This window comes from Podarcis liolepis (assembly GCF_965112155.1).
Source record: "Podarcis liolepis genome assembly, chromosome: 16".
Classification (NCBI taxonomy): Eukaryota; Metazoa; Chordata; class Lepidosauria; order Squamata; family Lacertidae; genus Podarcis; species Podarcis liolepis.
In genome coordinates this window covers 36,685,029-36,698,024 of record NC_139567.1, presented here as the reverse complement: position 1 = coordinate 36,698,024, position 12,996 = coordinate 36,685,029, and the positions used below count along the sequence as shown (strand labels likewise).

General features: G+C 41.0%; 1 protein-coding gene across 2 annotated transcripts in view; it reads left to right on the top strand.

Annotated features, from left to right (window-relative positions):
* Positions 1-12,996, top strand: part of NLK (nemo like kinase) — a 100,989-nt gene that overhangs the window by 62,602 nt on the left and 25,391 nt on the right. For both annotated transcript variants that reach the window (XM_083479646.1, XM_083479645.1), the window contains exons 4-5: positions 11,010-11,116; positions 12,385-12,470. In XM_083479646.1, the coding sequence (XP_083335772.1) occupies positions 11,010-11,116; positions 12,385-12,470 (193 nt within the window). The remainder of the gene's footprint in view (positions 1-11,009; positions 11,117-12,384; positions 12,471-12,996) is intronic.

Genomic DNA, 12,996 nt, shown 5'->3' with positions numbered 1-12,996 from the left:
GGGAACGCAGTCCATGAGCAGCTGCCAGTTGGCCATCTGCACTCTAGGCAAATGTTTGCCTGAGGCAGATGAATAAAATATTGCCTGTATTGTCACGAATGCTTGCCTATAGGGTGTTGGGCAAGAATTTTTTAATATATTTTTTTAGTGTAGGAAAATAGGCAATCAGATGGAAGTAATGCATTTCCCAGAGTCCCTGACATCTTACTTCCTTTTTGTTTTTCACTTCATTGAGCTGGCTTTGTCAACTAGTTTCGGCATAGTACGAAAAAAGCAGTGTCTATGGTGTAATGAAGCTTGGCTTTCTTTTATTAACCACATGCACTAAGAGCTTGAGCAAGGAAGTTGAGCAATGATATGTTGTAAGCATGTCAGTGTACAAAATTGGAAATGCCAGTTTCCTCAATTTACAAGTTGGGTGGGAAAACCCTTTCAAGTTTTAATTATTTAAATCTTAGTTTGCGTAAGAGATCAAAACCTTAATCTGTTCAGGCATTTCCATCGTATTTAAAAGACGCTTCAAGTGATGTAGCTAAAGTGAAACTATTAGGATTCACTTTTAACAGTTCACATTGAAACACTGCTAGTTCTGTGTTGCTACATGTGTTATCATCAACACAGTCCAATGAGAACAAGAACTGCAATAAAGTGTATATATTAGACAATGTAAGCATTTTCCCTGCTGATTAAACCAACTACATGGAACTGTAAACTGAAATTAACTCACAACCTGGTACAAAGGAATAGTGCTAGGATCTTACAGCTTAGAAGGTGGTTCTATGTGGGTTTCAGACTCTTGACCAGAGTGAAAGCAGCCTTCATAAATTTAAATAAACAGCCAGATAAGGTCACTAATTCTTTTTTGGTTGTCAAGAGCTTCATGAGGTGGCTGTTCTGATCGTTGGAATGCATAAGGGAGTAGAGGAAATTATTTGCTTTAAAAAGTGAATCTACTTCTATTCCAGCTTTGTCTGTTTGGGCAACTAGACACTCTGAATTCTGGAAGTAATGCCATTGTGTGTGTTTTTTATGCTTTTGTCCCAACTCCATTCCACCCAACTTGCTCAGAGCTGCTGTGGGAGCTTAAAAAGCAGAGGCAGCAAAATGTGATGCATCAAATGTAGCAAAGTGTGGACTCCCAAGCAAAAGGGTCAGTGGCAACCATAGGCCCAGTAGTAAGTTAATGGCCATATGCTAGTGTAATACATCCCTGGGCTTGCAGGTGGCAAAACAGCACAACTCCCCGCACAATAATAAACAAGTTCATTATTTCCTTCATGGTTTGCTTATGTCAGGTCCAACAGGTTTTTGTTGTACTTCAGAAACTTTTGAGAAGCATTTACCCACAGTAGAGAAGACTGATACAGCCCACTGTGGCATTATACTACAAACAAGTCTAGGAGGAACTAACCCCCCCTTTGTAAATCAGTGGCTAATTTTCAGTCAATCCAGAAGTTCACAATAATTTTGGTTGTCCTTTTCCAACTCTACAATTTCCTTTTTCAGCTGCGGCGACCAGAACTGAACACTGTATTCCAGAAATGAGCACAGTATTCAAAATGCAGTCACACCATAGTTTTGTATAACAGCATTATGACATTGACAGTTTCAATCCTTTCTTAACAATCCTCAACATGGAATTAGCCTTTTTCACAGCTGCCAAACACTGGGTTAACATATGCATTGAGTTATCCACCACAAATCCTAAGATCTCCTTCCTTGGTCAGTCACTGCCAGTTCAGACCGCTTAAGCGAAGTAAGGGAGGGTTTTTTTCCCCCCACTGTGCATCATTTTACACTTACTTACACTGAATCACATTTTCCATTTTACTACAGCCCAGTCATCCAGTTTGGAGATACCCTTTTGGAACTCCTCACAGTCCCTTTTTATTTTTGTTTATATCCCACCTTCCTTTCACCATGGAACCAAAGGCAGTGTATGTGTTGTTCCCAGGTGGTCACCTCCTTAGTTTCAGCAAGTTGGTGGCCTCAGGTGCCTTCAGGCTATACCCTGGGACTTTCTTAACACTCCAAACAAATTGGTGTCATCAGTGAATTTGGGTACCTCACTTCTCACTCTCAACTCTTAAGTCATATATATGCACAAGTTAAAAAGCACAGTTTCCAACACTGATCTTTGAGGTTCCCCCATACTTCTTTCATCCCTCCATTGTGCGTACTGTAAGTCTTCATAATTCTTTCTCCTTAGTGATCATGCTATTTATATGTGTTGGTATTATGATGCATGCCGTTTGCTCTGTTGCTAAAAATACAAAAATAAGAACTGTTTGCCCAGAGATCATAGCAGGACAAAAAAAATAAACAAATGAACATATGTACTGTAGGCAATGCTATCTCTGTTTTATTACCTTTCAAGTCAATCTATACACAGCTTCAGTGTCTCTTCTTAGTGAGTGTGTCTCTTCTAGGTTTTGAAGCTCTGGCATGAATATGATACAATAAAATATTGGCAGGCTTGTCCCTTTTTAGCATCTCCCACGTGATAAAACTTGAAATGAGGCAATTGTAGAGAGCTGCAAATATTCTGTGAGGCACCTGCAAGGGTATGAGTTGAGTGCTTTGTCCTTCTGCCTTTGTTCTTTCATGCCCCTGCTTTTTGTCAAGCTGAACTCCAGCAGGAAAGATGCTGAGGGCAGATATGCCAGCTGAATGTGTCTCTGGAGCATTGCCTTTTCCCCTTGCCCTCCTCCCAAGTTTCCCTTCTTTCATATAGTTCCCTTCTTTCATATAGTTGAAGAGGTGGTAGGGCAACTGCTGGTTAGTGCTTCTTGTAACACAGTGCCATCGAACCTGCAGGCCTCTAGATACTGTTGGGACTCCAACTTCCATCAGCTCCAGGCAGCATTGGCAGTGGCTAGGGATGATATGTGTTGTAGTTCAATAACCTCTGGAGAGCCACATGTTCCCCACCCCTGTTGCAACAGCTGGTGTTGATCTATATATCAGTTTCTTTGCTTCAGTTGTTCATCGTTCTTTCCATTCCACTAGAAGAAATTGTAATGGAGAGACAGAAGAAACTGCACCCTTCCCCTACCCTGTAACATACTAAATATGTGTGCCTTCCTTTCCTTGTAATGCAGCTTCAGTTAATGGATTTTTTAATCGTTTAAGTTGTTTTGTTTTCTAATACTAACAATTTTCAATAAGCTTTAAATATGTAAGTGCTTTTGAAAAAAATGTGGTGGTATTGATCCCAAATGGACTCTTTTACCATCATGTTGTTTTTTGGATGTTATCAGTTGCAGTTTCACCCTTTGTCTAAGACTTGGTTTCCCTAACAACAATGAGGTGTTTGAGTCTGAGGTCTTTGTAAGGTGACTTCCAGCTACTTCTTCAAAGGGCTGTCATTGCTTAGCATGTTTGATAGTAATTAGTTCTAGCAGGAACACTTTGATTCACAGAGAGGCATTTCTAATTGTCACAGAGCTTGAGTAAACTTAAAAAACAACCACCCTAAAAACTTGATAATGGAATGAAGACACTTGCAAATCAACGTTGAAATATAAACTAGGCCAAGGGCATTCATTTCTGTGGACTGTTGTCTAACCTTAGCCACTTCTGTGTTAACAATTCTTCACATTTTTGTGCAACCCTCAGTAATAAAACTTGCAAGGTGGCTTGCTTCTAGTCTCCTTCCATGCACACAGGTTTGCAGTGTTCTGCTTGGGGCTATAAAGGTGTTAAAGGGCCAGGCCAGGGGGTTTAATTTATATTGGAAGTAAAATGGATGTGGGTTGATAAGTGAGGATGAGGGTGGATTGGTAGGTGACAAATGGTGGTGGAAAGAAAACTAAGATGGTGGGGCATGGCTCATTGGTTTAGCACATGATTTGGATGCAAATGGTCCCTGGTTTTGTGCCCAACATCTCCAGCTAAGGAAACTCTACTTGAGGTGTTGAAGTCCCACTACCAGTCGAAATTAGACATAGTCAGAAAGCATCAAGTTTGTTGCTAGATGACAGGAGGGTATGTAGTTGCATTTTACTGTTCTTCTTGGTGGGCTGAGGATCATTACATGTGGCAAAATGCAGGAGGGGCTGCTCTTCTAAGCACATAATGTTAGATGGCATAGGGAACAGCTTAAAGATGAGAGTCCGAGATAAAATTATTTGAACTGGAGGGAGAGATTGAGAAGTGTGTCACAAGAAGAGAAGCTTTAGGTCAGGCATTATGAAATGCAAGGTTTAAAACTTAATGGCTAGAACTTTGAGGTGTTCAGCTTAATGCCATCCCATAATACAGCAAGCATTTGAAAGAGAAATGGACAAAGCTGTGGCTTGCATGATCTGGCTGTTGGCAGAAGATCTTAGTCAGCCTGTGTGCTTGCACAAGTACAAGGGGTGTTCACCACTGACATGTTCATTAATCACTTGGTCAAGCTTCACAACAGGGCTCTACATCCAGCTTTTAAAAATCTGAGCTGCATATTGCTCATTGTTTGTCTTTACTTTTGAAATGGGGGGGGGATTGTTTTTGGGTTGTGTATGTGATTTATTATTATTATTTATTTGCAAGAGAATCTGTTTGGCAGCACAATTCCAGTTATATTTCACTCATTCACATTCTATTCCCCATGGTGTTAACCCTAATCGTAATACATTGGTTCTAGCAATTTGTCCTGCACAGTTGGAGAAGCTATTTTTGGATTTTTTCATCTCTTCTCCTGCCCCCACCTCCAGTTAATCCATCTCTGAGCTGGCATTGATGGCACATTCCCCATTACCATAGGCATAGCCAAGCAATACAAAGAGCTTCTGGGCAGGATTCCAGCTGGCTACAGATCCCTGCTCCCTAATATTTGAGCTTTTGATGTACACTCTGGTTCTGTGATACGCTTAAACTTGTAGCCAACTGTCAGGGTGGCCTGCTACCCATTTAGAAAGCGTGGCGCTTTCAGTTTGTCACTGTTGTCACTTGTTTACGTGATTAGGACTACCTGAAGATGTATGTGGTGGTTTTTTGTTTTGTTTTGTTTTTTTAGCAATGAGTATTTCTGCTTGTGCCTGATGGAGGCCAAGAGCTCCCAACATCACCTATTGATGGTCCCAGTGCATTTATCAAAGGCCCAAAGGGGAACTGAGCTCTTGTGATAAAGTGAATCCCTTTATTTTATTCCTTTTTCTGTCCATCTGTGTGGAAAGAGGAAGCTATATTGAGGGCTCTATGGTGCTATCATAAAATAGCCTTTCCTGACAAGGCTTTTATTTCCGTAGAGAGAGATACTAAAAAACCATCCTCTTGCAAGATGGATGGGCTGATACTATTATTATTGTTGAGAAAAGATGCTAGCGTATTAGTGTGTGTGTGTGTGTGTGTGTGTGTGCTCACGCACGCACACAAATAATAAAGGGATTGTGTTCTACTGAGTCGGTAAAAATCAATGATCTTTTAAAAAATAAATTTATTTATTCTTTACAAAACATTACTTTGATCTTCAGATATTTGGATGTAATAAAAGCATATACAAATTGAAGCCATGATCTTCTGTCAAACCAGTTTTTCTTTGTAAAAGAATCAACCAGGAACAGAAATATGCAATTCTTGTCGTTAAACACTATAATATAAAATACTATTTATAATTGTATCATGACAATTTAGACTTTCAGCTAGATACTATCTATGTCATGTAGAAACACTGTACTAACTTGCATCTATTGGCCTTTGCTCCTGGAAAGTTTTAGGGACCTTAGTCTTCAAGTAAATGAACTTGCTCAGTCCCCTTGCGTGAGTATGTACAGAGAACTACAGTTACAAAGTGTCATAGAGAGTCCGTTAACAAACATAGAGACAGCCAAACAGAAATCCTTAATCTCACAATCCCACAAGCAGATATAAATTCTGTAGTGTGAAAGGCACGTGGGCTACTTGATTAGAATTTTTAGATTATGCCCCAGGTAGTGCAGCCACATTCCGTTTCAAAAGTCCATTTTAATTTTTATAGTGCTCAGTTGGTATGTGCGGTTGTACATGGATTAGAAAGTTGGAAGCTTAATTTATCTACCCTCTTTCTTAATTATTGAAATGGCTCTACCCTGATTAATGATTGCCTCCTTGAAAAATATTGTATGAAGAGACCTAGGGTGATACAATCGTTCTGCCGGTGGTGGTTTTCACTCACAGTGTCTTGAGCATTGGATATTGCTTCAGGCCTATGTCTTATTCCAGCTACGTGATGTTTCACATCTAGAAGCACAGGATGTCTAACCGCAGAATTACTTGGTGCAGTGGTACTGAAGTGGTATGGCTCTTCCTGTGGCCATGCCATTTGAGAGTGGTTAAAAATTGCCTGAACTGCGTGAGTGCTGGGCTTCACACAAAGTGCACATTTCATCAGCAGTATGTATGGCTCAGTAGCCCGGCAGCAACGATATCATCAGGCTAAACCACAATCAACCCCTGAGCCTTCTACTTACTAAGCACAGGAGTCAGATCTGTACCGAAGCTCTTCGTATTAATACAAGTTGTTTCGGGTGGCTTTCCTGTAATTTCTGTAATGTTTGAAGACGTAAATCTGGAGCATGGGGAAAATTTAGTGGGCTGAACTGCTATACAAGCTGAAGTGGGTCAACAGGAGTCAGATCCCATGTATAATTTTTGTACGCGTGGATCTTCTTAAGCGGTGTCAAAAATGTGACAAAACAAATGTGCTGCCTAGATTTCTTCTACATTACCAAATAGAAACACTTCCCCATACCAAGCTGAAAACAAATACAACATGAGAATCAGTCCCAAGAGCCACACAATGCTGATTTTTACTGTTGTACTAAAGAGAACTGACAGGAACTGTTCGTCTTTGTGGTCTGCAGTCTGATACATGATGACTATATTAGAAAAAAAAAGTTTTCCTCATGAACTTTTTCTGTTATATTTCACATATATACAAAATTTATGATCCATAAAATTAGACTTTTAAGAACACGGTAGAGATGTATTTTCTAATCAAAGCTGAAATTTGAGACGCATGAAGTGGGTGCCATTGCACTCTGTAAGGCAAGTAATATTCTTCAGGGTTTTGCATAGTCCACTCTTTTGCAGGGTGCATTGGGTCTTTCTGGGTAGTTGGCTGCTGGAATGAGAATTGCCCCATCCAAAGAAAGATGGAGCAGTTTTCCTTAGGCGGAATCTGCCACAATATGTCAGAAGGCTGCAAGCAACAGTTGGATATGGCAGGAGAGCTGATTTAGGATTTCTAAAGGCTAGTCTGACACTGCTATGAATCTGGTGCAGGCAGTGTGCTTGTGTCCACACCCCTGTGATAAAACGCCACATTTTGCAAAAAGGGAACCTGCTTAGGGAAGAATTTCTTTGAGCTTTGCGGATTTCAGGGAAGGGGACTGCAAACAATACTGTTGTGATGTGTCAGGCTTGTACATTAGGGTTGCTTGTCAGTATGGCATAGTCTGTTAGCTTCAACAAGTCTCTCAGCCAGCACAAATTAAGGCCCTTCTCCTGTCCTCTGCTTTGTGCCTTTGATAATTGTTTTGAAGCAAATTGGTGTGTTTCGTACTTCTAATTTTATGCAGCTCCTTCACTAATTATTACTGTCAGCAGCATTTGCCATCCAGGAGTGCTGTTCTGTTTGGGGGTATAAAAACTAGAGCAACCTCGCAAGTCCTCTGGCCATGATATTTATGGCTCAACATTAAATTTAGAAAGACAGACATGCACTGAAACTTGCTTCCATTAAATGCCCTGACTTTAGCTTTATGGAGCCCCCCCCCCCCAAGCCTTACTAACAATTATAAGCACTGGAGAAGGCAAATGACATTGACCTATCCAGACACCAGCTGCTTAAGACTTTGCTGTACTTGTGAAACCGGAAAATCAAGCGAGGCCTGCTTTTGCTCTTGCTTAGAGGCCCTTGTTAAATTATCCAGAGACAATTATGAGATAGTTATTGTTGAAGCTAATAGCACCTCTGAGCCCTTATCAAAAGCTGTTTTTTGGAGGGGTTGTTTTTCTTTTAATGCACAGCAGACCTGGAGCTGTGCAGGTGCCATTCCAGGCCCTCGTTTAATTTAAGCTGCTTTAGTTGGCATGGCAACTAGTTGAGACATCTGGGAGACATTAATGCTCGGGATTGAGGTTGAGGAGGATTTAGGTGGGAGAACCAAACAAGGATGTCATACCATAATAAAGCACAGAGTATTGTAACTGGTTTTCTAGAATTGTGCGTGTATTGGCAGGCAGGGGGGACGGGGCTGGGTGGGGAAAATCTGTATGGAAAGAGGAAAAATGCAATGGATGCTAATATGGGTGGGGATTTTACAATAGGATCATGTTTCCTGAGCAGATTCTGTAAGCCCTTCTTAAATTTCTCCATAAGACCAGGCTTTGCAAAGATGGTTAAGAACATAAGAAGAGCCCTGCTAGATCAGACCAAAGGCTCCTGTTCCCCACAGTCGCCAACTTATGAGAAACCCACAAGCAGGAAAGAAATAAGGCAGTAGCTCTCTCCTACGGTGGTTTCCCAGCAATTGGTGTGCAGGGGCATGCTGCTTCCCATTCTGCAGATAGCATGCAGTCGTCAAAACTAGCAGCCATCATTGGCAGAAGTAACAGCTGAGTAATATTTTTATTACGGCCATTGGAAATGTCCAGAGTAGTGAGCAAGGAACAAAAAAGAGGGAGATAGAAAACCTACTTTCCTGGGCATGATGAAATGAATCATAGTCCTGCGGTTTGTGAGTTGGAAACCGGGGGGGACGGGGGGGGGGACAGCTTTGCAAGCTTAATTTGATGGGACAGTGCTGCAGGCAAAACGGGATTTCCATTTGCAGCAAAAGCCACGTGGGTGGTATATGTGGATGCAGTCACTGCTCTCCCTTTGAAAATATAAAAGCCAACATGTAGTGGGATCTGTCATTTGGGCACTAATTGGACTACATGTTAAGAAGCGACACTTTACACAAAACTCCTAAAACAAGCATAGACAACTTGGCTCACTTCAAGGGTTGCATAAAATAGCGTGGGTGTGGTATGTCAGGTAACATGCCGGGCTTCTTCATCTAGAAAACTCTATGAGACTGTCATGTACCCTAAATTTCATTTGTGGAGGTTCGCTCTGCTTTTTCTGAAGTGTGCAGTACAATGACAAAAGAAGTGCTTCTTTTTTATGTTGCATATCTATATATCTATAGATAGATATCCTGAATCATCCTGAATACGTGGTCCCAGGGCAGCTACAGAAAAGTAGTAAGAGACAATAAAAGTACAGTGATTAAAAATAGAAAATAAGTAAAAGCATACAGATGCAGCCAACTAAAATAGCAACAATCCATTCAAATAAAAACTTTGATTTTATATATATGCTAACACAAGCTGTTCTTAAAAGCCTGGGAAAACAAGCGTTTTTTGCCTAACATTCAGAAATGATTGGTAGCCAAGGTGCTTCCTGGGGTGAGCATTCTAAAGATGAGGAGACATTGCTGATAAGGCTCTCTGTGGTCATGACCTGTAACATTTCAGATGGTGGGGGACCCTGAAGGAAGATGGTGATCTCAGTGGGCTGGCAGATTGATAGTCGAGCAGGTATTTGGGTTCTAAGCCACATCGTTTTAAGCCACAAAGGTTAAGACCTTTTAAACCCAGAACAGATTTCTTCCACCTTGCTTCCCTCCCCAGAACTCTTCTAGTTCTGTCACTGCAGGCATAACCTGTTACCTGAAAATCCTGACACACTGGTTTTGCTGCAGGCTGTGTGTCCTCCCAGACTCTTGTCAACAGCCAAACTTGTGGATCAGAGAATTCGCCTGACAATTGCATTGGTATGGGAGGTGAAACTGGGATACCATCTTGCTCTTTTTTGTAGTTACATCTAAGCACTTTATTGCTGACAGTGGGGAAAATCAGACCGCTTAAGCAGGTATGACTCAGGCAAACAGGCAGCAGCTATCGGCTGTTCTCAGGTGCTTTTTTCAGCTGTGTTCCCACCCTGATGATGCATGAGAGATGCAGGCGGGCTCCCTGATAACAATTTCGATTTAGTACATTGGTTTTTTGCCATCCCTCTGTAAATGTCTGTGGTGCTTCCCATGCTCATTTGCATCTCCACCTTTAAATGTCAGCAGGAAGGGGGTGCTGATTTTTGTCATGCTGAACTACTGCTGTATATCGCCAGCAAGCAGTTGCGTTTTCTGCAACTGTGCCAGTCTATTAAATGGTTCCTTTTATCTTGCTTTCTCTATGTGAGCCTGCCAATTTGAAAGAAACAAAACTGGAACTTTAAAGATGTGCACCCAGATTGTATTGTTTGCCTAGTTTCAGGGTGCCTCTTCACACACACGAAAGGAGTCGGTAGAGTTATTTATCGGCAAAAAGAATTGCACAGGTTCCACTGCTGATGGTTCTGAAAATAGCAGAAATGTAAAGAAATGAGCTCAACGTTGAAGTTACTTTACTTGAAAAATAGGCTTCATGTTTATTGTTCATTGGAATAACATTTCTGATTGTGAGCAATTTGAAAGCAATGTGTGGGGTTTTTTTTAAAAGACTGCATCTTTCTTAGATTTTTCTTTATGGTCCATGTGTACATGAGGCAAAAATGTGTTTATGGTTTCAAAACAAGGAAGCAATTTGGTTTGTCAGCTCTTGGGGATCATTTGAGTCTGTATAGTACAGGCATGGCCAAACTCGGCCCTCCAGATGTTTTGGGACTACAATTCCCATTGTCCCTGACCACTGGTCCTGTTAGCTAGGGATGATGGGAGTTGTAGTCCCGAAACATCTGGAGGGCCAAGTTTGGCTATGCGTGGTATAGTAAGACTAACTTTCCCTAAGTCAAGTTTGGTTTTCCCCATACCCAGGGAGTTAAGTAAGTAAATCAAAATAACAATTACTGTAGAATAAAGTGCCACTAGCTGCTACTCTGGCCTTTGCTACCTCTCTGTATCATGTGCTAAAGAGAATGAGAAGAGACAGCTTTTCAGACATCTCTTGCAGGAGCTGAAATCCTTTGTCTGTACTTTCCTTAATGAGTGCAATTGAAGATATGTTGTTACAGAATTGATGCAGAGCGACCTCCATAAGATTATTGTCTCTCCTCAGCCACTCAGCTCGGATCATGTCAAGGTTTTTCTTTACCAGATTTTAAGAGGTAACATGTTTTTGGTTTTTAATGCAGAATGAATGTGTTGGGTCCTTATCCCACCTTATCCCCATTGCAACCTGTAAACTCACCTTCTCCATTACCTCTGACAGTGGAATCCAGCTGTGGGACCATCCATAAAGTGGGGGGGGGGGCAAGGATGGTGTATTGGTTAAAATGTGGCGAAGGGTGATGGGGGGGAAGTCGGGAGATTTATAAGCCTTTAGCAACGGTGGTATACTTTATGGATCGGTCCTGCTCCATTTTTGATATGTTAATTCATTCCCTATGAATTATCCTCCCAAACTTAAAATATCCCAGCATTTAAACTTGGTGAAAATAATGTGTTATATCTGATGTTAGTGCTGCTCAGAGTTAGACCTATTGAAATGAATGGGCATGCCTAACTTAGGTTTATTATCGTCACTGGGTCTACTTTGAGCAGAACTTTGTTGAATACAACTCCATATCTTTTAATTTGAAGTTCAGTTCAGCTTGGAAGAATTTATTAAGTTGAACAAACCCAGTCTTTGGTGTTCAGAGGAAAAATAAAACTAAACCTTCTTAATCTTCAGCTATGCATACTCTGATGAAAACCACCACAACTGGGCATGCTTAGAAAATATATGGTTTTGATTTCGACTTGCATATCTCCCAAAGCTTCCAAAATATTTAACCAGCTGGAGTTAGTCTAGTAAGGGACCTTTTGGCCATGGTCAGTCTTAATAGTAGCACCTTGATATACGTCTTAAACTCCTAACTTTGTATGTACAAATTTTAGGCCTTCATTAAAAAAAGTAAGGAGCAGATTTTTTTCCCAAGAAACAAAAGTTTGCGTTAACTTTTAATGTGGGGAAAATACTGGAGTGTTGACTCTGTTCCTTGATAACTTAACATTCTCCTCCAAATAGTCTCCTGGCCAAAAGAGAGCCTTCCAAACATTTGTTAACTTGGAGATATAGAGTGTGCTAGTAAGCTGGAAATTCCTTATCAAATGCTACTATTACTGAGAACTGTAATTCTGCATTGAGAGCTTTGCAACAGATATCTGTTGCCTGGCTGGGTTAGTTTTGCATCCTAATGGAAGTCTGAAGAATGTACAATGACAAAACATTGTAAATATGATGTCGTATTTCGTATGTAGATGTAGCGCATGCCTTATGTCATGCAGTCACTCACACACCTTGCATATCTTTCCAGGATCTGTTATTTCCTTTAGTCTATGCATAGTGTGCCTTTTTTTTTTACAGCTCCTCTTTTTTTGTTTTTGTTTGCAGGTCTGAAATACCTACATTCGGCTGGTATTTTGCATCGAGACATTAAACCAGGGAACCTACTTGTGAACAGCAACTGTGTTCTTAAGGTGGTTTTTTCACACCTATATAAAAAATACTGCACATAGCATGCCCAGGTCCAAAAGGGTTTTGCTATTTCTTTCAAAAATAGAACTAGAGGGTCGCTTCTATAATCCGCTTGTTGTCTGTAGCTCTGAGATGCTTAAAGCAAAACCCAGGAACCCTGAACTTCCTAGGAAAAAGCCCTAGTGATAAGTATGAGTTGATTCTCTTCAAGTAGGTGCCTCTTCATTTGAAAAGTGTGTTTCCTTTCATTCCGGTACATTGTTACCATTATGAATATGGCATTGAACACAAGAGTTTCTGTCATCCCCTCTCACATTTGTACAATATTGGGGAATAGCAGTGCCTTGCTTTGACTTGGTTGAAGGAGAGGGAGGACTATAATTTCTCCCCACCTCCTGCTCAGAAGCCAGGAGCATTTCTCTGCAGATTAACAGCACAGTCTTGTCCACGTCTACTCATCCTGTTTCTCCTAAGTGAGTGGGTGTAGGAATGCAGCCCAGGAATCCGGCAGGAGCCTGGTCCTTTCAT